Consider the following 24,321-nt stretch of genomic DNA (forward strand, 5'->3'; position numbering starts at 1 on the left):
CACTTTGTTCAGAACTCAGATTTGATGAGTTGAGTTCAAGGCATACTTATTGAAATACAACATATGTTAAACCTGCGGCATGAGAATTTAAGGCATGGGAATGGCTGAACAACAAGGGAAACCAAATTTTTCTTGGTTTCGGAATGGGGAAGGCCGAAACCATCTCCATGCTGATACATGCAGAGTGAGATTCGTCCAAGATTCATGGCAGTCTGCCCGAAATTCTTTATAGGATTCTCCATCAATATATCCTTGTTCATTCGTGTTAGTGTCGTGTCTATCAGCTGCTTTATATGCTTGCGAGCATCCTCCTCAGAGCATCCTGTTTCCTTCATGTAGCACTGAATTGACTTCGGAACATCCCCTCGTTTCATTTCATCCTGTTTTAAGAACATAACTATATTCAAACATGGGTGTGTTGGATTGACTAGTACATAGTTTTCTTAACTTACAGATGAAGTTGCCAAGTCATCGGCCAGACGAAGAACTGTGGCTGGCCAACGAATGATGCCAGGATATTGCTCTAAGCTCTTCAATTCCTTCTTGTTGATAGGATTAGTGGTGAAGTAACCATAAAAAAGAAGTAAAGGGCCAGAGATGGAAATCCATGCTGTATTTAGGTACTCATCTGTGGTTGGGACATATCCACTATTAAACCATGCTGCTTCTAAGTAGTAAGCTCTGCACAGTTCTGCCCACTGAAACAACAAACACATATCACAACTAAGATTTCTCACACATGAAAATTCTGTTGTGTATATACAAATGTTTTTACCAGATTCCTCATATTTGAGATAACATTGAAACCTTGTTCTCTGAGTATATGATAAGCCAATTCATTCACAGAGTTGAAAAGAGCTAAGAAGCAAATTTTCATACATTCCGGAAGGCTGTCCAGTGAATTAATATCCCACCTGAAGGTAGTACTAGCATTTATATGAATAGTAGCAATTGATAAAGACTTATGTATGTTGATTGTAAATGAAGTAAGCAATCGAACCTCTCAATTGTGTGAGTGAACAATTGAAGTTCCTCCAAGGTTCCATATACGTCGTATATGTCGTCTATTATGGTGATCATAACAGCAACCTTGCTCATAATCTCCCTTGAATATCCAAGATGAGGCTCCGGAATGAATCCCATAGCCCACAAGAAACACTCTGCCAACCGGTGCCTAACGAATCCCAGCTTTTCCGGCAGACCAGTTTCTTTATACCAACTGAAATTGTAACTCATCGACAATGAAAGCTTAAACTCCTAGTAAAAAGTAATCTATTAAATTTACCTTGAGAGTAGCTTGAGCTCTTGCTGGTATGTTGCTTGTACCATGTTATAGTCCAACTTAGCCAGCTCCACCAGAGTAAGGTTTGCTTCGGATGTATTCTCGTACGCTTGTATGAACCACCTGGCTTCTAGCTTGTGCAATCTCCAGTGCAGAGGAACCTCTAAAGCATGCCTCACTTGTTCCTTTAGACGCGGCTCTGTGATTTGCTCAAGTGTTTGAGCAAGATGGTTCAGTGAGAAATCTTTGGCTAAATCCATTATGTTTTCCCCTTCCATGCTTAAATACGAAGCTTCATACAGAGATACGAGCCCTCTCACGTCTTCACACAGGGAGACCTTGAAATTTCCTTCCTCATCCATCAAACTACAGAAAACCTCTGCACCAACAAATCCGTTAAGGATTAGTTAGTTAGTTAGTTAGTCAAAAAAATATTGTTAGTGTTAATTAGTTTAGTTTCATTCAAATGTGTTATAATTAACCTTGAGGAACATGATAACCATGCTGTCTGAGAAGTCTGAATTTGAGAGATGTGAAATGCAAGTCCTCTTCTAACCATTCTTGTGCCTCATACATCTTGTCTAACATTTTTGCTATCTGGTCCTTGAAGTGGCCAGATACACCTAGTCTCGTTACATTGTCGATAAGGTGAAGCTGGTCGAGCTCTTGTTCAGTTTGGTGGATCAGTATTCTCACCAGACCTTTCAGCTTCTCAGCTTCGCGAACGTACTTCTCTCCCTGCATTAATGTTCAACACATTGAATGTGTTGGTGCATGAACTGTGATTAATGATTCTTTAGTTTTACCGTGTATGGACTTGCGAGGGACTGTATGTAGTCGTTATCCCAAACACCAGCTTCATAGTTTGCAGACCTCCTAATCACCTCCTCCATGATCAATAGATTGGGAACTGAACAAGATGAAAATACATAATCAGAAAACAACAAGTTAAATAGAGCTAAAATGGGCAAAGCTTAGCACTTACCAGACTTGACAGACCACTATTTTACAACTATCAAAAGATTTGAACAGTATTGTACGAGGTTAACCTAGAGAAAAATCGTACCGTGGTTTAATAATGAGTGATGAGATTCGCCTTGATATTATTTGAGTTGGAGGCAGGGAGATGGTATACATAGAGTATAGTAATATTAATACCGCTGACAATTTTAATTTGGTAAGGACATCTTTTGCATTTTTAATCCAACTTTGTGGCATCTCTCTCTATCGTCAGCAAACCAATTCAAAGGTGAGATTAAGGCAAGAGAAAATACATTTTTGCTTTTTTTTTTGTTTGACCACTGTGTTCCGAACTTGCCTCCAGCGAAATCGGATTAATCCTGCTCGATCGAGCTTGCGGATTAAGGCCGAAAGTCTCCCAGCGAGTGGTGGGGTTTGAATCCGTAACCGCAAGGTCACCACAACTCCGCATTGCCAACTGTGCTACAACCCGCTACAACCCGTTGATTCATATTTGCATTTTTTAATCCAACTTTGTGGCATATCTCTCTCTCTAGTCAGCAAACCCATTCAAAGGTGTGATAGCAAGAGAAAATACATATTTTGCATTTTTTTATCCAACTTTGTGGCATATCTCTCTTTCAAACCAATTCAAAGGTGAGATAAAGGGAAGAGAAAATACATATTTTGCATTTTTTAATCCAACTCTGAGGCATATCTCTCTTTCAAACCAATTCAAAGGTGAGATAAAGGGACGAGAAAATACATATTTTGCATTTTTTTAATCCAATTTTGCGCCAAATCTCTCTCTATCGTCAGCAAGCCAATTCAAAGCTGAGATTAGATCATCCACTATGGTAAATAGGCCAGTCATAGGCTAGCCTGTTCCTCCTCCTGCCACATAATCCAGTACTGAAATTCCTCCTGCCACATCATCTAGACAAGCAACTGGACAAGCAATAGGCTAGCCACAGGCTAACCACATCATCAGCACTATTAAAAAACAACTAAATTTACGAAATTAAACACAAAGTATAGAATTAAATTTACCACACATATACGGTAAATATTCGTTTAGTTTTATTTATATAAAAAAAGTACATTAACTAAAAATTAAAAAAAAAACATAATAAAAAAAAAATTCGGGCTTCCACACACGAGCCACCGTCCCACTCTACTTCTCGTCGCCGTAGCCGCAGTCCTTGCCGCCATCCCCGCTGCCACCGGCTGCACTCCCGGCATCTGAGCTCGCGCCTGATCCCCCCAACTGTGCCGCGAAGGTATCCAAATCGACCCGCATACTCTCGAGCATTGAGTGAAGAAACTTCTTCTCCTCGGGGTTAGTTGTCTCCTTCCATTCGTAGAAGATCTTGTACATCTGTTTGCGTGTTTGTTGACGCGCGTAGAAGGCGAGCTCGGCTGCCGACTTGCCAACGGGGCGGGGGGGGGGGGGTGGTGGGACCCCTGGGCGACTGCCCTTGCTGCCCGTTGCGCCATCCTCTGACCAATCGGGCGAGTGCGGCGAGTGAAGGATGGAGGGGCCGACTCCTCTGGAACATCCTCGTGGAGGTCGTGGGAACCGCCGTTGCTGCCGCTGTAATCACCGGCATAGTTCAGCCGCTGCTTCTTCGGCCAGCCAGCATCGACACCCGCCCGGAACTTCTCGGAATCCATCAGCACCGATAGCAATTCCAGTAGGTGAATTCCTTATACAGCCCCCGCACGGGGAAGACTTTCTCCGCTATCCTCCTGCAATCCTCGTCAGTCTGGCCACTGGTCTTCATGCGGAGGGCGTTGGTGTACAAGCCCGCAAATCGGGAGACCGCAACCCTGATTCGCTCTCACCCCTTCCGGCACTCCTCCCCGGTGTATGCCTTCCCATGCGGGCATGATGTGGATCCATGTATTTTGTGATCCATTTCCCAAGGATTTACCCAATTTGTAGGTGATTGATCTAATATTTTTGTGAAGTAGATTTTCTATTGTATCAATAATGGCAACCCAACAAGAATTTAGGAAACTAACATGATTAAAGCAAGAAGTAACATAGGATAGGGTGGAAATTGAGATACATAGTCATTGATGAGGTAAGCTAAGACATTTACAACATACTAACATGCATCCATGGCTAGATCTTCAAGGAAACCACAAACCTTGAAGCATACCTCTACTTGATCCATACTTCACTAAGAATTGACGAACCAAGCAACCTAAATCTAGGAATTGGATAGGAAACCCTCTCAAAGAGGAACAAATCTCTCAAGCATATAATTCAGCAAAAACCTAAAGAAAAGAAATGACATCAAGAGGTATTTATACTATGGGTCCAAAAATAGAAAGTTGGCCTACAAAATCTAAAAAATCGGCATAATCGCCCGGTCGGGCGTTTTTCACATGCCAAAATGCACGGCCCGGGCGTTTTCCCTGTCCCCGGGCGATTTTCACAAGCAAAACGCCCAGTCGGGCGTTTTTCCCGAAGCTCTCGGCCTTCTCTGCGCGACTTCCGTAAAACCGCCATAACTCCCTCATTCGGACTCCGATTGGGATGTGCAAGATACCCACGCGAAGCTGTTTCCAAGACAAAGACAATGGTGGTAGTTTCATAGCTTTAGGATGTCATCTCAATAGGACGATTTCCAGTTGAATCCAACTGTAGTTGAAATCCTTGACGCACGACTTCCATGATCGTATCATCCTCCCCTTCTTGGAAAGGATTTGTCCTCAAATCCGAGCCGACTCTATTCATTGCCTCATCGGGAATCCCTCTAGCTTTGTTGGACCATTGGATTGTCTTCTCTTTCATCCTCGGGCCCCAATCAACCCATGGCTCACGCCGAAATGAAGACCCTTGACGTCTAGCACTCGTGGTCATATCAGGGCAATTCCTCCGGTAGGCTGCTGCAATTTTAGCCCACATGTTAACGATCCTCTGATTGTTCGAAACGAGGGGATCGTCACAAACAGACACCCAATCCTTGGACAGCGCGACGTTCTCATCCGTCCACTTCCTCCGTACACTGTCGTCATCAGCCGGCTGCGACGACTCGCCTACCACCTTTTTCCCCTTCTTCTTCTTCTTCTTCGGTGCGCCCTAACCCTGCCCCCGCCCCTGACCTACTCCCTTTGTCTGAATGGGAGTGTCTCCGAATCGAACGCCCGGTAACAATCCTCTATGGAGAAAGTGTCATCTCCAGCGAATTGCGTCTCCACTGGGGTCGATGTATGGGAAGACGCAGTCAAAAAATCAAGAGTGGGGCGATTGACATACTTGGATTTTGCTTGGTTTTAGAGAGTAATATTGCATGGTTTTGTTCACAATTCGTCTATTATCGGATATGATTATGATTAATTATCTATTATTTTGGTATTTGACCATTTTGTTAAGAATGTGTAGAAAAAGGTACAAAATATATGGATATGCAGCAGCCTTGGTTTGAAACAACATTAACTGGAGATTTTGAAGTCCAATCATCCTCTAATGCATATCAATCTCTTTGTCCTCGAAAGAGCTTCGCGTTGGTATCTCGCACACCTCAATCGGAGTTCGGTAGAAGAAGTTATGGCCGTTATACGAACACTGCGCGTTCCAGAAAATTTCACGCGGCCGGGTGAATTAACCACCCGGCCGGGTACGGTGCTCTGCTCGGAAATAGTCAGAAAGTGGTAAAAAATGACCACCCGGCCGGGTGAATTTTACTCTTTATAATTCCACCCGGCCTGGTACGCTATTTTGGCGTATTTTTATGTCAAATTGCGATTTTTTATGGGGGATTAAAAGAAAGAACGTCTAGGTTTCATAATTCAACACTTACCGCCTCCAACACTCACACACACTCCTAAGAACACCTTTGAGAGAGTGAATTGGAGATTGAAGACTTCCAATTGGAAGATTGAAGTTGCAATTCCATAGATTCATTCTCACAGGAGTATCTTAATCTTTTCTCCATGTATTTCATTGAATCTTGTGTTTCAAACATGGTTTTTTGTGAAGAACATGTGTAGCTAAACATTTATTGTAGAATTCCTGGTGAAGATGCACTAGTTTCATAGTTTTTATCCAATTAATTTTGTTCTTACCGTGCTCTTGTAGTTATTTGATTATTCTTGGGTTTATTCCTTTCAATTGCTTGATCACCACTTGATTGTGTAGGATTAATTAGATTAATCGGGAGATGAAATAATTAATCTGGAAATAAGAATAATTCACACCTTAATACAATAAAACTCGGGAGAGTTGAGGTTTTGAGTGAGGTCTTTGACCTAATCGAGCTTTTGGGAGTTAAGAGTTTTAGGATTAGAAGGGGACTTCAATCCTAGCACCTAATCTGCAGGTTTCTCACCTCGGGAGGGGTTTAATCTATAATTGTGGTCGACTTAGTAATTCTAGAGAACCAAAAGGTAAGACAATTTGATTGGATAAGAGCTTGGAATTGTGCATCGAATCCTTGAGTTCTACAATTTTCTCCATATTATCTTTTCACTCCATGTTTACTTGTTTTTATTTATTTATTTGCTCATTATATGCTTTTCATAGTGTTAGAAAAAAAACTAAATCTTTCCCGATTCTCTAGATAGTAGTCAATATTTGTTCGTGGTAGTTAAGTTGATACAAATTTGTCTATGTGGGATACGATACTCTTGCTTGCAAATTGCTACACTAGCCTCGTACACTTGCGGGTATCACTTGTGTTAAAATAAGTCTAGTTAGCGATAGACATTGCCCCCCTCCCCGCGTCACGGGCTGCACAGGCTGCATCATCTGTGGCATCTGCCCCACTCCCGGCATCATCTGTGGCATCATCTGCATCCTGGCTCCCCAACCGGGCATCATCTGCATACCGGGTTGCATGCCCGGTACCCCCTGCCCGCCGCCCTGCGCAATCATCTGCTGCCAAGGGTACATGTTGTAGTACCCGCCGCCCATCTGCCCCCATCCCGCTCTCGCGGGTATCGCGGGAGTTTGAGTCCTGCTCGTCGCTGGAGTAGACTCGTTGTTGTGATCCATTTCGTGTTATTGCTCTTGTACAGAAATTAAGAGAGAGAGAAAATTCGTTAAAACAAGTGGTGCGAATGAAAATGACGTGAAAATCGCGTATATATAGTGTTTCGAAAATTTAATAAAAAAAAATAAAAAATTGCGCTGGCCAATCGCCAGCCTACAATGGCGCGAGCGGATCGGCGAGCGCATCGGCTAGCGCCCAAGAATCGGCGAGCGCTCGCCGAAATTCTCGCCAATTTCGCGCTCGCCGGTTGCAATGGTTTGGCGAGCGGACCGGCTAGCACCGGGTATCGGCTAGCCGATCGCTCGCCTATTACTGTGGATGCTGTTAAGGGAAGAGAAAATGTTCACTGCTAACCGTAGGAGTAATATCTCAAATTAGTTACCCATTCTCAAATCCGAACAATTTTGTCTACAGAGAATCTATATCGATTTTCCTTATTACTCCATCTGCACCCGTAAAAAAAACTACTTTTGACTCGGTACTAGTCTCAGCGCATAATTTATAAAATACTAACAAAAATAAAATGAAAAAAATGATTTGTGTATTATAAATGGAATGAAGCCACAATTTTTTTTTCTAAAATAGTGGTTATTTACATAGAATAGTCTAAAATGACAAAATTGGTCCATTTTTATGAGACCGGGAAATTATGAGTAGTAGTACAAGTTTAGATCATCAAACCCGCGCCCAAAATCCGAAAGTTGGTAAAAGATAAAAAGGCCAAGTTTGAGCGAGATTATAATAGATTTAATATGTCGAGAAACTCTTTTTTTTAGCGTCTGTGAGCGCGCCCTTCGGTCTTTTTCTCCCCTTTCCTTATTTACCCTTTCTCTCAAGGTCTCATCCATGTCTCCATCGGAGAACATTGCTCCAATTCCATTTGATTTTTTTTTTATAAATTCAAAAACTCATCTTGTTAATATTTTTTCTGTCATTCTTTTACCAGACTAAAGCACAATTTATCATTCTTACTACAAAAATGCAAGAATTACTTTGAATTTTTCTTCCGCCAAGCACAATCCATATTATCCAAATTAAAATTGAAATTCCGGGGCCGAATTATACCCAAATTTTCAACGATGCACGTACGAACTCCACATTAGCATGATATTGTGCTCGTGACTTTGTTCTTGATATTGCTTGCACATTTATATTTTTCCAATGTGGGATATTTGTACCCCAAGACATTATGACCGATAATTGGATATGGATTAATAACACAAACAAGGGTAAGTAAGAAAGTTTATGCATACGCGTGTGGTAATAAAAATAAGAGTGAACTACATAAATGGTACCTGATGTTTCACTTTCGGACGTAAATGATACCTGATTTTTATTTTATATCGTTTTTGGTACCCTGTGACAAAAATAACCCCAGGTACCAAACATGTGATTTCTTTGTTATGGAGGATATTTTTAGAAATTTCATTAAATAGTACCAAACATGTGATTATTTTTTCTTCCTTTCTTATTTCTTCTTTATTTTCTCTTCTTTCTTTTTTCATTATTTACTTCTTTCTTTTTAGTAGTTTATCTTTATTTCTTCTTTCTTTTTTTGTCCTTCGGTTTATGTTTCTCCTTCCTTCTTTTTTCTTTTATCTTCTTTTTCTTCTTACTTTTTAGTTTTTTATACATTCATCTAATTGCACTCATAATATAAATCAAGAACAAAATGCCTAATTAAATTAATTATTAAAAGTAATTAAATTAATTGAATATTTTTTATTTTAATCGTTTTAAGGTTGAAACACCTAACTAAAAATATTCAAATCTTTATATCATTATGAATACAATTAACAATTATTATTAATATTACATAATATTATATGATTCATAATATATATAGTTATACTATAATGATTTATTAATTACTACTCCCTCCGTCCCACAAAGATTGTCCCATTTTTTCATTTCCGTCCGTCCCACAAAGTTTGTCCCATTTCACTTTTACTCCCTCCGTTTCGCCATAGTTGAGTCATTTTCTATTTCGGGAAGTTTCTTCATAGTTGAGTCATTTCTATATATGGTAACTTTTTTCTCTTTCTTACTTTACTCTCTCTTACTTTACTCTCCCTACTTTATTCACTTTATAATTTATTCTCTCTATATTTTCCTCTCTCTTACTTTTTTATCTATTTATTTAACACACCCAATATTCATTTCAAAAACTCTGTGCCGAAAAGTTTCGCCTCAACTATGGCGAAACGGAGGGAGTACCATTTTTATTCACTTTACTCTCTCTACTTTATTCACTTTATACTTTATTCTCTCTATCTTTTCCTCTCTCTTACTTTTTTTATCTATTTATTTAACACACCCAATATTCATTTCTAAAACTTTATGCCGAAAAGTTTCGCCTCAACTATGGAGAAACGGAGGGAGTACCATTTTTGGCAGTGGACCTCATATTCAACTAACTCATTCCTACTCATATTTTATTATAAAATTAATATTTTAAAAGTAGGACCCACATCCCACCAACTTTTTCAACTCACTTTTCATTACATTTCTTAAAACCCGTGCCGGGGTCAAAGTGAGACTATTTTTATGGGACGGAGGGAGTACTATTTTTTAGTATTATAAAAATAATATTATTATAAATATAATTGTGACTATAATTAATTATATTTGAACGATATTAAAAAATAAATTAATTATTAATTTATAAATCAAAATAATAATATTAATATTGATTAATAATAATAGTATAAAAAGTGAGGAGAATGAGAGAAGATATTATAATATCACTTTTGGTACTAATTTTATGTATGCCCAAAATATCCTCTATGACATAAATGGGAAAATGTATTTGTTTAGAGGACATTTTGGGAAGAAAATTGTATCAGGTACCAAAAATGAGATTTATAGGTACCAAAAACGATATAAAATAAAGATCAGGTACCACTTACGTGCGAAAGTGAAAGATCAGATACCATTTATGTAGTCCACTCTAAAAATAATTTGTGTTAAATAAAAGTATGTAAAAATAATTAAATCTCCAAATCTCCCAATGTTATTTGTTAGTTGAGATATTTTTCTATTTTGGAAAGTTATGAAAGAAGGATTTTGCACGTGTGCACATGTTCCTTCTATTCAGCGATATTTAAAAGAGTTCTCACTAAGAATAGTAGTATATATATATTGTAAATTAGGGTGTTAGAACCCACGAGGAACGGTCGCATCCATTGTGAAAGCCATTAGCTTGCTTCCGTTATTTGCTTTGGTTTGGACTGGTGTGCTTGCCATGTTCTTTATTTGTATCCCTAGTTAGGTTGGCTGTCTCAGTTAGACAGGGCTGGTTATCATTCTGCTACTTTCCGAATTCTTTGTCAATTACTATGTCAATTTTCCACCTTTTTCTTGATGATTATATAAAAGCACTTGTTTGATATACGCAAAGAGAAAAAACACACTTGATAATTATACATGGCCACAAATTAAGAAGCATGTTGTGAGATGAAACTTAATGTGGAAAGAAACAGCAACTAGTCTCCTAAACCAGGGCATAGGGACTCATTATTTTACAATGTATGTTTAAAGCTACGCGTAGGAATTCAAGGCATCGGAAAGGGCTGAACGAGAAGGGACACCAAATTTTTCTTGGTTTCGGAATGGGGAAGGCCAAAGCCATCTCCATGTTGATACATGCAGAGTGAGATCCGTCCAAGATTCATGGCAGTGTCCCCGAAATTCTTTATGGGATTCTCCATCAATATCTCTTTGTTCATTCGCTTCAGTGTCGTGTCTATCAGCTGCATTATATGTTTGCGAGCATCCTCCTCAGAGCATCCTGTTTCCTTCATGTAGCACTGGATTGATTTTGGAACATCCCCTCGTTTCATTTCATCCTGTTTAAGAAAATACTACTATATTCAAACATGGGTGTGTTGGATTGACTAGTACATAGTTTTCTTAACTTACAGATGAAGTTGCCAAGTCATCGGCCAGACGAAGAACTGTGGCTGGCCAATGAATAATACCAGGGTATTGCTCTAAGCTCTTCAATTCCTTCTCATTGATAGGATTTGTTGTGAAGTAACCATAAAACAGAAGTAAAGGGCCAGAGATGGAAATCCAAGCTGTATTTAGGTACTCATTTGTGGTTGGGACATATCCACTGTGAAACCATGTTGCTTCTAAGTAGTAAAGTCTACACAGTTCTGCCCACTGAAACAACAAACACATATTAGTACTTCCAAACTTCGTCAACATTACCATAATCATAGTATATAGATAATAGATACAGATGTTTTTACCAGATTCCTCAGATTTGAGATAACATTGAAACCTTGGTCTCTGAGTATATGATAAGCAAATTCATTCACAGAATTGAAAAGAGCTAAGAAGCAAATCTTCATATATTCTGGAAGGCTGTCCAGTGAGTTAATATCCCACCTGAAGATAGTATCATTAGTGGCTGCAATTGACAGTGATGATATATGTGAATAAATGAAGCAATCAAACTAACCTCTCAATTGTGTGAGTGAACAATTGAAGTTCTTCCAAGGTTCCATATACGTCGTATATGTCGTCTATTATGGTGATCATAACAGCAATTTTGCTCAAAATCTCCCTTGAATATCCAAGATGAGGCTCCGGAACGAATCCCATAGCCCACAAGAAACACTCTGCCAACCGGTGCCTAGCGAATCCCAGCTTTTCCTTCAGACCAGTCTCTTTATACCAACTGAAATTGTAACTCACCAACAATGAAGACTTCCATTCTTAGTAAAAAGTGAAAACAAGTACTAACTTTACCTTGACAGTCGCTTAAGCTCTTGCTGGTATGTTGCTTGTACCATGTTATACTCCAACTTAGCCAGCTCCACCAGAGCAAGGTTTGCTTCGGATGTATTCTTGTATGCTTGTATGAACCACCTGGCTTCAAGCCCCTGCAATCTCCAGTGCAGAGGAACCTCCAAAGCATGCCTCACTTGCTCCTTTAGACGTGGCTCTGTGATTTCTTCAATCCTTCGAGCAAGTTGATTGAGTGAGAAATCTTTAGCTAAATCCATTATGCTCTCCCCTTCCACACTTAGATACGAAGCTTCATACAGAGATACAAGCCCTCTCACATCTTCACGCAGACATGCCTTGAAATTCCCTTCCTCATCCATCAAACTACAGAAAACCTCTGCACCAACAAATCAGTTAAGGATTAGTTAGTTAGTTAAGATAATATTGTTAGTATTAATTAGTTAAGTTTCATTAAAATGTGTTATAATTAACCTTGAGGAACATGATAACCATGCTGTCTGAGAAGTCTGAATTTGAGAGATGTGAAATGCAAGTCCTTTGCGAACCATTCTTGAGCCTCATAAATCTTGTCTAACATTTTAGCTATCTGGTCCTTGAAGTGGCCAGATAGGCCTAGTCTCGTCACGTTGTCGATAAGGTGAAGCTGGTCAAGCTCTTGTTCCGTTTGGTGGATCAGTATTCTCACCAGATCTTTCAGCTTCTCAGCTTCGCGAACGTACTTCTCCCCCTTCATGATTAATGTTCAACACATTGAGAATTAAACTAGTTCAATGTGTTCGTGCATGAATTATTCTGGTTTTACCATGAATGGACTTGACAGGGACTGAATGTAGTAATCATCCCAAACGCTAGCTTCATAGTTTGCAGACCTCCTAATTATCTCCTCCATATCAATAGATTTGGATTCTAACAACCGAAAATAATTAATTAGAAACTTAACCGACTCAAATTGATTAAACAACGACTTAAATAGAGCCAAAATGAAGCAGACCTGTTATGTAATGAGATGCGAAGTTCACCGTTTTCCAACAATATTCAAAGCTCGAAAACTGGTTTACAGTATTGTAGGAGGTTAACTCAGAGTAACATCGCACGTTGATTCTATGAATGATAAGATTTGCCTTGATATTATTTGAGTTCAAAGGGATATATATATAGTAATTCGAGTAATATACTCCCTCCCCGATGATCATGTGTCCCAGTTTTTCATTATTTTTGTCCCTTATTAATTGTCTCCTATCATTTTTACTAATTTTCACCTCTCATATTCCATAAATTGTTTATTTTACTCATACTAATACCTTCGTCCTGCATTAACTGTCACATTTACTTTTCTGCATTCGTTTTGTAAAAATGATAATAAATAGTTAAAATCGAGAAATAGTAAAATAAGAGAGAGAATAAGGTAGAGAAGAATCTTCTTTACATTATTCTCTCTCTTACTTTACTATTTTTCCACTTTAACTATTCATATTATCATTTTTACAAAACGAGTGCAAAAAAAGTAAATGTGACCGTTAATGCGGGACAGAGGTATTATTGTTTTATGGTAATACTAATATAATACTCCCTTCATCCCGAGATAAGCGAGTTGTATTGCTTTTTGGGATGTCCCTCTAAATGAGTCAATTCCCTTTTTTTAGCAAAAAATCATTTCTCTTACTTTATCCTCCAACTACTTTATTCTCTCTTCACTCTACTCTTATCTCTCTCATTCTTTACTCTCTCCACTTTAACTATTTAAATATCAATTCCTTAAATCACGTGCTCAAAAAATGTGTTTTGCTTATTTTGGGATGAAGGGAGCAACACAAAAATAGGACTCATATTCCACTTACTTTTTAATACATTTTTTTTTTATAATTTTTTAAAATTCACGACGAATTAAAGTGGAACATGTTGGGAGACAAAGGAGGTACTCCATAAGATTGCATGAACGGTTGTTAAACCGTTTAAACAACTGTATTTTTTTTGTTTTATTTTCTATTGGGCATTTCTACATTACTACTACCAGTCTGTTTCTTTTGTTTTATTTTATATCGTCTTATAACAAACATACATATTGTGACGTATAGGGTTGGCATCATATGTAATACATATTAAACCCGTGTTAAATGTAAGAATATGGACGAAAATAGCGAACACAGAAAGAGAATAAGCACTGATATTTTTCCTTGTGGTATGTTTTCTTAGTTCCTTCGACTGGTGAAGATCTTTTCTCATGCTTATGCTAACGTGTGGTACAACTTTTGTATAGCCAAGTTATGCAAATGCATCGTATCCACAAGTACTACTCCCTCCATCCCGAAAATTTGTCACTTATTTCCATTTTCGTCCATCACTAAAAATTTGTCACCTTTCACTCTTACTATTTTTGGTAGTGGACCTCATATTCCACTAACTCATTCACACTTACATTTTATTATAAAACTAATATATAAAATTAGGACCCAAATGCCACTAATTTTTTTAACCCACTTTCTATTACAATTCTCAAAACCCGTGCCGAGTCAAATGGTGACAAATTATGGGGGACGGAGGGTAGTTTAATTATAACTATTACAATTTGAATCTTTTGTAGTAATTCTAGACTATCAAATAATAATGGGTAATTATTCATTATTTCTTCTGTCTTTTTAGCGGAGAGAGGAAATTTGATTTAACTATAGTGAGACGGTTGTAATACTTAATTGAAAACTGAAACTATTCTCAAACTAAGAAAACAATGGAGCACGAGAAATACGACCTAACTACAGTGGAACAGAGGGAGTACTTGACTGAAAATTGAATCTATTATAAAAATAAGAAAACAAGTAAAAGTTACTACCCCGTGCCCCAAATTTTGACACAGCTTACTATTTCGGTCAGTCCCTGAAAATTTGACACACTTCACTTTTTACCATTTTTGGTAGTAGATCCAATATTCCACTAACTCATTCCTACTCACATCTTATTATAAAACTAATTAATACTTTAAAAGTAGGACCCACATTTCACTAAGTTTTTCAACTCACTTCCCATTACATTTCTTAAAACTCGTGTCGGATCAAAGTGTGTCAAAATTTGGGGACGGAGGTAGTATATAGATTAGTTGAGCAACAGAATCTGAAGGTATGATTTCAACAACTCTGAAAAAATTCTAATCACTAGTTCAATGGTCATCTAAACTCAATTCTACTAAGAACAACATTAATTTAATCTAATTCAACTCGAACGTAATACATTGTACACTACTTACTACAATCAATGTTTCCATGTAAATATCTAAAATATTACTCCCTCTGCCTCTTAAAATTTGGCACCATTTGACTCTGACAAAAGTTTTAAGAAAAATGTAATCAAAAGTGAGTTGAAAAAGTTAGTGGCATGTGATTCCTATTTTTAATATATTAGTTTTAAAATAAAATAGGAGTGAGAATGAGTTAGAGTGGAATGTAGGGTTCACTACAAAAAATGGTAAAAGTGAAAGGTGACAAATTTTTAGGGACGGACGAAAAATGAAATAGGTGATAAATTTTCAGGGACGGAGGGAATAACTAGCAACTATTAACGGTGTAGTCTGAGTTAATCTCAAGTTCCTCGACCTTATTACTGATTATGTTTATTATTTTAAACTTGTACTTTCTTCATTTCTTGTTAATTAACTTCTTCTAATTATAAAAGAGATGTTTATTGTATTACGTGAAGGGAGAATAAAGAATGAGGGTGAATAAAGTATGAGAATTGAGGAGAGAATATTACTTCTTTTTTTTTTTTTTATATCAAAATTAGAAATTATTCAAATAAAATTAACAAGGAAGAAATGGAGTATTAATACACCTTTTTTAAATCTTGTATTAACATATATATATACATAAACCATTTATTAAACAAGGAAGAAATGGAGTATTAATACACCTTTTTTTAATCTTGTATTAACATATATATACATAAACCAATCAAATCTGTAACTGTATAGTGTTTAAAAGAACAATAATAGTTGAAAAAGAATTACGTATATGAATGCTAGTTTCATTCCTTATATAAGATTATACTACTATTAACTTCGTTATCCACAGAATGATAAATTAAATCAATAAATACAATGTAAAATCTATGATCCAAAGTTATATATTCGAACTCTAATATGCATATATAGTAGAAAGGAAGTTGGGTGGTATTTTAGGCTGAAGAAATCCTAAATTTGGAACAAGCTACAAGGAAATTCTGCATTGGCGCACGAGCCGTGAATCCATGGAGTGAGACGTGCGGTCCCGGTCGTTTGGCCTTGCTGCCTTTGCTAGGCAGCATGCGCCATGCGTGAGGCTTGCAGCCACACACGGGCTGTGCTGCTCTAGTATATATACTCGTGCACAGTTCATGCGGTCTCTATTGAACTATGAATTGTGTTTCATTGAACTGAATTGATGTTTGTGATACATTGTTGAATCCTATTTATAGGATTAGAAAAGTAAATGTACATGGAAACTATACACTTAGGAACTATAACACAATTAATGTTATATTCCTTGAAACTCTATAGTTACTCTTTCCAACATTCTTGAAACTCTAATACCATTAACAACACTCCCCCTCAAGTTAAGTAATGGGATTCCCGATACTTAACTTGCAAAGTACTTCAGTAAAGTTCCGAGCTCCAACTGCTTTTGTCAGAATATCGGCCAGTTGGTCTTTAGATCGAACAAATGGGAACTCAATAATTCCTTCCTCGATTTTTTCCTTAATGAAGTGCCTATCTACTTCAACATGTTTTGTTCGATCATGTTGAACTGGATTTTCTGCAATGCTGATTGCGGCTTTGTTGTCACAGAATAGTCGGCAGGTTTTCTGTGTTAAAAAACCCAATTCACTCATCAGTCGTCGGAGCCACAATACTTCCGTTAAGCCATTCCTGATTCCTCTGAATTCTGCCTCTGCACTTGATAGTGCTACAACCTTCTGCTTTTTACTCTTCCAAGTAACTAAGTTTCCTCCAACGAAAGTAAAGTACCCAGAAGTGGACTTTCTATCTACTGGATTTCCAGCCCAGTCAGCATCAGTATAGCCGTGAATCTCCAAATGCTCACTTTTCTTGAACATTATCCCATGGTCAAAGGTTCCTTTGAGATATCGGACAACCCTTAAAGCTGCTTCAAGGTGGTCGGTTTGGGGTCGGTGCATAAACTGACTTATCACACTTACTGCGTATGCGATATCTGGTCTAGTGTGTGACAAGTAGATCAATTTCCCCACTAACCTCTGATAGTTCTCTCGGTCGGCTAGCTGGGCTCCTTCTGTTATTTTGAGGCCATGATTGACAACTATTGGCGTGTCTGCTGGCTTACATTCTAGCATGTCAGATTCAGTGAGTAGATCCAAAGTGTATTTCTTCTGATTGATGAAAATTCCCTCCTTTGATCTTAGAACTTCTACTCCCAGAAAATATTTGAGTGGCCCCAAATCCTTCATTTCGAATTCTGTCGCCAAATTCTTCTTTAGCTGCTCTATCTCTTCAGAATCGTCTCCTGTGATGATCATATCATCGACATAGATTATCAGGCAGGTGATTTTGTCCCCTCTCTTCTTAGTGAAGAGTGTGTGATCTGCATTACTCTGTTGATACTCGTACTTCTTCATAGCCTCTGTAAACCTTCCAAACCATGCTCTCGGAGATTGTTTTAACCCATATAGGGTTTTCTTTAGCTGACAGACTTCTCCATCTTCAAAGTCTTCTTCAAAGCCCGGGGGAGCTTCCATGTATACTTCCTTCTTTAGTTCACCATGCAAAAAGGCATTAGTTACGTCGAACTGGTGTAGAGGCCAGTCTTTATTTGCTGCAATGGAGAGCAATACTCGAACCGTATTCATCTTTGCCACTGGTGAGAATGTTTCACAATAATCTACCCCATAGGTCTGAATATACCCTTTAGCTACAAGACGCGCTTTGTATCTTTCAATGGTTCCGTCGGGCCTTCGTTTGATGGTGAAGACCCATCTGCAGCCTACTGTTCGTTTCCCTTTCGGCAGTCGACATTTCTTCCATGTTTTGTTCCTCTCCAAAGCCTTTAATTCAATCATCATTGCTTCCCTCCAGTGTTTGATATTTAAAGCTTCTTTCACTGTCTGTGGGATTTCTTCTTCACCATATAGTGCTGCTTCAAATGCCCTAGCCAATTTCGTTAGATTTGCCTTTGCCACACTGCCCACCGGATATTTTGACTTTCTTCCTATTTTCTCTGGAGAGTATCGTTTAGGTGGAACTCCCCGATTAATCCGATTCGGCAAAATATACTGCCCAGTATCTTCATCAATGATTTCCTGTACTTCTTCTTCTGTAATGACAGGGTCAGTGGTAATAGCAACAGAGTTCTCAGTATAATTGTTTACCTCGGATATCGGAGGGGTTGGCGATGGAGTGTCACCTGGTTCCATGGGTTGAGTTGTGTTTGAGACTTGCTCGGCGACAGTATTAGCTGGCTCTTGTGGATCCTCAGTGGGAGCAAGATTTGACATAGGCAACCAACTTATCGAGTCGACATTTATTTCCCTTTCCCCCTGACTTGTAAGTTGGGTATTATAAAAGAACTCGGTTTCTAAAAAAGTGCAATTCATTGTGGTGATGACTTGACGTTTTTTCGGGTCGTAACATCGATACCCTTTTTGATGAATCCCATAACCAATGAAAACACATTTAGCAGCACACGGAGAAAGTTTGGAACGTTCATGTTTTGGGATATGAACGAACACCGAGCATCCAAAGACACGGGGATCAAGGGAGAGAGCGGAAGGGACTGTGGTCATGGTGGATAACATTTGGAGGGGATTTTTTAAGTTGAGGATTTTGGTAGGGAGACGATTGATAAGATAAACAGATGTAGCGATTGCTTCAGGCCAAAAATGGTTGGGTACCTTAGATTCTAAAACGAGAGCTCGGGTCATTTCAAGGATGGTACGATTTTTTCTCTCAGCTACCCCGTTTTGTTCTGGAGTGTAGGCACATGATGTTTGGTGAATAAGACCTCTTTCAGCACAAAAGTCCTTCATTTTGGTGTTAACATACTCTCCCCCATTATCTGACCTAAGGATTTTAATTTTGGTTTGGAACTGTGTGAGAATCATGGTATAAAAATCAGAAAATTTGGAAAACACATCGGATTTGTTTTTAAGAAAGTATACCCACGTCATACGAGTACAATCATCAATAAATAAAACAAAAAAACGAAAGCCGTTCCCACCAACAACTGGAGCTGGACCCCACACATCAGAGTGAATTAAGGAAAAAACAGAATCAACTCTAGTATTACTGAGTTTAAAAGATTGTCTGTGGCTCTTGGCCAAAACACATGTTTCACAATTAAAAACGGAGTTCTTAACGAGATTAGGAAATAAAATGTTTAAATAACTTGAGGACGGATGCCCTAACCGCCTATGCCATAACTTGACTTCCTGGTCTGAAGTTCCGTGAGCCAGCATTCCTCTGCCAGATTGAGCTATCTCATCCACATAATACAACCCTTGGTGTTCAGTGCCACGCCCAATCGTCATCCCCGTCCGGATATCCTGCAGAAGACAAAAATTGGGCTTCATTAGAAGTGTGCAATTAAGTTCTCGTGTCACATGACTGACAGATAACAATTTTTGAGATAAGGTTGGAACATAAAGACAATTGGAAATTTTTAAAGATGGTGATATTTGAATGGTCCCTGCTCCAGCAACCGGGACAAGTTCCCCACCAGCAGTCTCGATACACACCCTTTTAGACTTCGTCAATTCTCCAAAATCTGCCCTATCATATGACATGGTGTCCGTCGCCCCACAATCAAAAATCCATCCCCTCTCATCCACAATATTTATATTTTTAACCGTGAAAGCCACAGGAATATCAACATTTGGTTCTATATCAGGGTTATTGTCAAGCACAGAAAATCTATTTTGGCAATTAATCGGGGGGTTAACATTGTAATTTAACTTAAAATGGGGCTTATTTCGAGTTAAATCACAACTATTGGGGTGGAATTTGGAAAATTTGGATATTTGGGACTCATTTTGCAAGACATGGGGTTCATTATGAAATAAAGATAAATTAGAAGGGTTTGGGGGCAAACTCCCAAACCCTATACCTTCAATTGAACGAGTAAAAGAGGCGGAAGACTTCGGCGCCGCTGCCCCCCCTCGCTCACCACCGCTGCCTGTTCCCCACCACCCGCCTGCAATTAGGAGTTCTCCCGGACGATTCCCGTCGCCCCCAGCGCCAGTGGCCATCTGGTTGCCCGCTGGAGCGACGACTCCTCCATTCCCATCGACCTCTTCTCGCCCAATAGCCGTTTTTACTTTCCCAGCACCACCCTTGTTCGCCTTGTGCCCGTCCTCCCACCATTCAGGGTAGCCGACGAGCTTGAAGCACGTCTCCTTGGTGTGCTTTGTCATTCCACAGTGGGAACAATGGAGTTTCGATTTGTCAAGTCCCTTTCGGTTCGTGAAGTTTCCGTGTGGGGGCAGCGCCGGTGGAGCAGTGTAGGGCAGTGGTGGTCCGCATGTCTGCATGTGTGGTGGTGGCAGATGGAATCGGGTACCGAAGCCCGCTCCAATTCCGGTTTCTCCTGGGTCGGACAGTCTCGCCGACGGTCTCCACACGGCAGTCCGACCTTCCTCTTGTTTCATTATTCCGAATGCTTCCTCAGCTGTAGTGTCGCTGAGTTTGAGAATCTCCCGCCGCAGGCCATTGTACTTGTCGTTTAGCCCGGCGAGGAATTGGTATAATCTTTTGGTCTGCGTCTCTTTTTGGTAGATGCCAGGACCTTTGTCGCAACATGTATATGGACAAGGCTTCCTTGAATCTGTGTCCACCCAAAGTTTTTGGAGTTCACTCCAGTAGCCTTCGAGGCTGTCGTCCCCTTGCAACGTTCTTGTTGTCGTGATTTCAAGGTCGTAGACTTGTACAGGATCGACTCGTGCACCGAAGGTAGTGACAAGGCTTTTCCACATAGCCTTGGCTGTCTGATGTTGGGCGAATTGCACGACGAGTCTCGGCTCCATATTCTGGATAAGCCACGAGAACACCGTGTAATCGGCAGCTTGCCATTCCTTGAACTTGGGATCGTCTCGTGCCGGCGGCTCATTTTCCCCCTCTATGTGATCCAGTTTCTCCCTGGATCCAATGTTTACAAGCATCAATTTTGACCAAATAGGGAAATTTTTTCCGTCAAGTTTGATGCCTATAGAAATTGTTTCAATTGATTTGGCCATTTGGATGTGATCTGACTTGATTTTGGTGGCTGTTTCAGGTTTGAGATTTGGTTGGGATGTTTGTTGCTGGATTTTCGAATTTTGGATCGGGTCGAAAGATTGAAAATGAAGATTTAGGATCGAATTGCTCGTGATACCATATTGAACTATGAATTGTATTTCATTGAACTGAATTGATGTTTGTGATACATTGTTGAATCCTATTTATAGGATTAGAAAAGTAAATGTACATGGAAACTATACACTTAGGAACTATAACACAATTAATGTTATATTCCTTGAAACTCTATAGTTACTCTTTCCAACATTCTTGAAACTCTAATACCATTAACAACAGTCTCGATCCCATTACTTTATGTCTTTTTTACTTTTGATCCGTTTTAGTAATTTTTCTTTCAAAACTCAGCAAACTCGTTATCATTTCAAAATATATAGAAATTAACTACAACACATATATAAATCTCATAAATCAATAAAAAACAGAAAAAGAAAAATCCCCAAATATCAATAAAATACCTGAGTTTATCAATTGATAGTTGCCTTTTCATTGTGTTCCACTTCTACGTGTTGGTTTATGCACTATTGTTTGTTTGGTGTGACTAGTTTTGTGGTTGTAGGCTTTTGGTTTGCTTGATAATCATATAAAAGCACTTGTCTCATTTATGCTAAGAAACATGTTGTTGACATGGATTCAAGGCATGGGGACTTAACAATGTATGTTTAAAGCTGCTGCATAGGAATTCAAGGCATCGAAAAGGGCTGAACGACAAGGGACATCAAATTTTTCTTGGTTTCGGAATGGGGAAGGCCGTAGCCATCTCCATGTTGATACATGCAGAGTGAGATCCGTCCAAGATTCATGGCAGTGTCCCCGAAATTCTTTATGGGATTCTCCATCAATATCTCTTTGTTCATTCGCTTCAGTGTCGTGTCTATCAGCTGCATTATATGTTTGCGAGCATCCTCCTCAGAGCATCCTGTTTCCTTCATGTAGCACTGGATTGATTTTGGAACATCCCCTCGTTTCATTTCATCCTGTTTAAGAAAATACTACTATATTCAAAAATAGATGTGTTGAGGCTTAAGCTATGTTATAAATTAGTACATAGCTTTCTTACAGATGAAGTTCCCAAGTCATCGGCCAGACGAAGAACTGTGGCTGGCCAATGAATAATACCAGGGTATTGCTCTAAGCTCTTCAATTCCTTCTCATTGATAGGATTTGTTGTGAAGTAACCATAAAACAGAAGTAAAGGGCCAGAGATGGAAATCCAAGCTGTATTTAGGTACTCATTTGTGGTTGGGACATATCCACTGTGAAACCATGTTGCTTCTAAGTAGTAAAGTCTACACAGTTCTGCCCACTGAAACAACAAACACATATTAGTACTTCCAAACTTCGTCAACATTACCATAATCATAGTATATAGATAATAGATACAGATGTTTTTACCAGATTCCTCAGATTTGAGATAACATTGAAACCTTGGTCTCTGAGTATATGATAAGCCAATTCATTCACCGAATTGAAGAGAGCTAAGAAGCAAATCTTCATGTATTCTGGAAGGCTGTCCAGTGAGTTAATATCCCACCTGAAGATAGTAGCATTAGTGGTTGCAATTGACAATGATATATGTGAATAAATGAAGCAATCAAACCAACCTCTCAATTATGTCAGTGAACAATTCAAGTTCTTCCAAGGTGCCATAAACGTCGTATATGTCATCTATTATGGTGATAAACACAGCTACCTTGATCATAATCTCCCTTGAATATCCAAGATGATGCTCCGGAACGAATCCCATAGCCCACAAGAAGCACTCAGCCAATCGGTGCCTTGCAAACCCCAGCTTTTCCGGGAGACCAGTCTCTTTATACCAACTGAAAGTGCAATTCACCAACAATGAAGGCTTCCACTCTTACTAAAAATTTAAAATTAGTACTAACTTTACCTCGACAGTCGCTTGAGCTCTTCCTCGTATGTTGCTTGTACAATGTTATACTCCAACTTAGACAGCTCCACCAAAGCAAGGTTTGCTTCGGATGTATTCTCGTACGCTTGTATGAACCATTTGGCTTCTAGCTTCTCCAATCTCCAGTGTAGAGGAACCTCCAAAGCATGCCTCACTTGCTCCCTTAGACGCGGCTCTGTGATTTGGTCAAGCTTTCGAGTAAGGTGAGTCAGTGAAAAATCTTTGGCTAAATCCATTATGCTTTCCCCCTCCACGCTTAAATACGAAGCTTCATACAGAGATACAAGCCCTCTCACATCTTCACATAGACAATCCTTGAAATTTCCTTCCTCATCCATCAAACTACAGAAAATCTCTGCACCGACAAATCAGTTAAGGATTAGTTTGTTAGTCTGAATTTGAGAGCTATGAAATGCAAGTCCTTTTCTAACCATTCTTGTGCTTCATAAATCTTGTCTAACATTTTTGCTATCCGGTCCTTGAAGTGGCCAGACAGGCCTAGTCTGGTCACATAGTCGATAAGGTGAAGATGGTCGAGCTCTTGTTCTGTTTCGTGGATCAGTATTCTCACCAGATCTATCAGCTTCTCAGCTTCGCCAACGTACTTTTCTCCCTGCATGAATGTTCAACAAATTTAGAAACTCGTTCAATATGTTCGTGCATGAAACGTAGTTAGTTAATGATTCTGGTTTTACCATGAATGGACTTGCGAGGGACTGAATGTAGTCGTCATCCCAAACACTACTTTCATAGTTTGCAGACCTCCTATTTACCTCCTCCATGATCAATATATTTTGATCTTAACAAGCTGGTTTATTAATGAGTGATGAGATTTGCTTTAGATATTATTTGAGTTCGAAGGGATATATATAGTGCTCCCGATTATGTCTCCCAATTTTCTATTTTGATTTGTCTCATATTAATTGCACACTTCATTTTTTCTACTTTTGGTAGTGAACTTCCATTAACTTTTTCAACCCATTTTCTTTTACACGGAGTATTGTTTAAAATTCCTGACAAATTAACATGGAACACATATTGAATATTGGGGGACGAAGGAAATAGTATAAGATTGCATGAACGGTTCTTAAACCGTTTAAACAACTGTCTTTTTTGTTTT

General features: G+C 39.0%; 4 protein-coding genes and 1 pseudogene across 4 annotated transcripts; all 5 read right to left on the bottom strand.

The window, feature by feature from the left end:
* Positions 1 to 35: 35 nt before the first annotated feature.
* LOC125220895 (exo-alpha-bergamotene synthase-like) lies at positions 36 to 2,185 on the bottom strand. The gene is made up of 7 exons (XM_048123038.2): positions 2,089 to 2,185; positions 1,765 to 2,020; positions 1,286 to 1,661; positions 1,001 to 1,219; positions 776 to 914; positions 453 to 698; positions 36 to 380 (listed from the first exon to the last, which is right to left on the bottom strand). Exons 1-7 carry the CDS (start codon positions 2,173 to 2,175, stop codon positions 36 to 38), a joined length of 1,668 nt encoding a protein of 555 aa, XP_047978995.2. The 5' UTR covers positions 2,176 to 2,185.
* Positions 2,186 to 10,692: 8,507 nt separating this feature from the next.
* On the bottom strand, positions 10,693 to 12,892 carry LOC148931719 (exo-alpha-bergamotene synthase-like). The gene is made up of 7 exons (XM_089066096.1): positions 12,806 to 12,892; positions 12,475 to 12,730; positions 12,004 to 12,379; positions 11,714 to 11,932; positions 11,502 to 11,640; positions 11,167 to 11,412; positions 10,693 to 11,093 (listed from the first exon to the last, which is right to left on the bottom strand). The coding sequence occupies exons 1-7, from the start codon at positions 12,890 to 12,892 to the stop codon at positions 10,800 to 10,802; spliced, it is 1,617 nt and encodes a 538-aa protein (XP_088922222.1). The 3' UTR covers positions 10,693 to 10,799.
* Positions 12,893 to 19,297: 6,405 nt separating this feature from the next.
* LOC148931720 (uncharacterized) lies at positions 19,298 to 20,409 on the bottom strand. The gene is made up of 2 exons (XM_089064013.1): positions 20,103 to 20,409; positions 19,298 to 19,542 (listed from the first exon to the last, which is right to left on the bottom strand). Exons 1-2 carry the CDS (start codon positions 20,407 to 20,409, stop codon positions 19,505 to 19,507), a joined length of 345 nt encoding a protein of 114 aa, XP_088920139.1. The 3' UTR covers positions 19,298 to 19,504.
* A 31-nt stretch (positions 20,410 to 20,440) lies between these two features.
* On the bottom strand, positions 20,441 to 21,228 carry LOC148931721 (uncharacterized). Its single transcript, XM_089064870.1, has 2 exons — positions 20,628 to 21,228; positions 20,441 to 20,520 (listed from the first exon to the last, which is right to left on the bottom strand). Exons 1-2 carry the CDS (start codon positions 21,226 to 21,228, stop codon positions 20,441 to 20,443), a joined length of 681 nt encoding a protein of 226 aa, XP_088920996.1.
* Positions 21,229 to 21,938: 710 nt separating this feature from the next.
* On the bottom strand, positions 21,939 to 23,983 carry LOC125216308 (exo-alpha-bergamotene synthase-like; annotated as a pseudogene).
* Between the last annotated feature and the right edge of the window lie 338 nt (positions 23,984 to 24,321).

This window comes from Salvia hispanica, chromosome 2, assembly GCF_029641045.1.
Source record: "Salvia hispanica isolate PSC_SH4W2 chromosome 2, Shi_PSC_v1, whole genome shotgun sequence".
NCBI lineage: Eukaryota > Viridiplantae > Streptophyta > Magnoliopsida > Lamiales > Lamiaceae > Salvia > Salvia hispanica.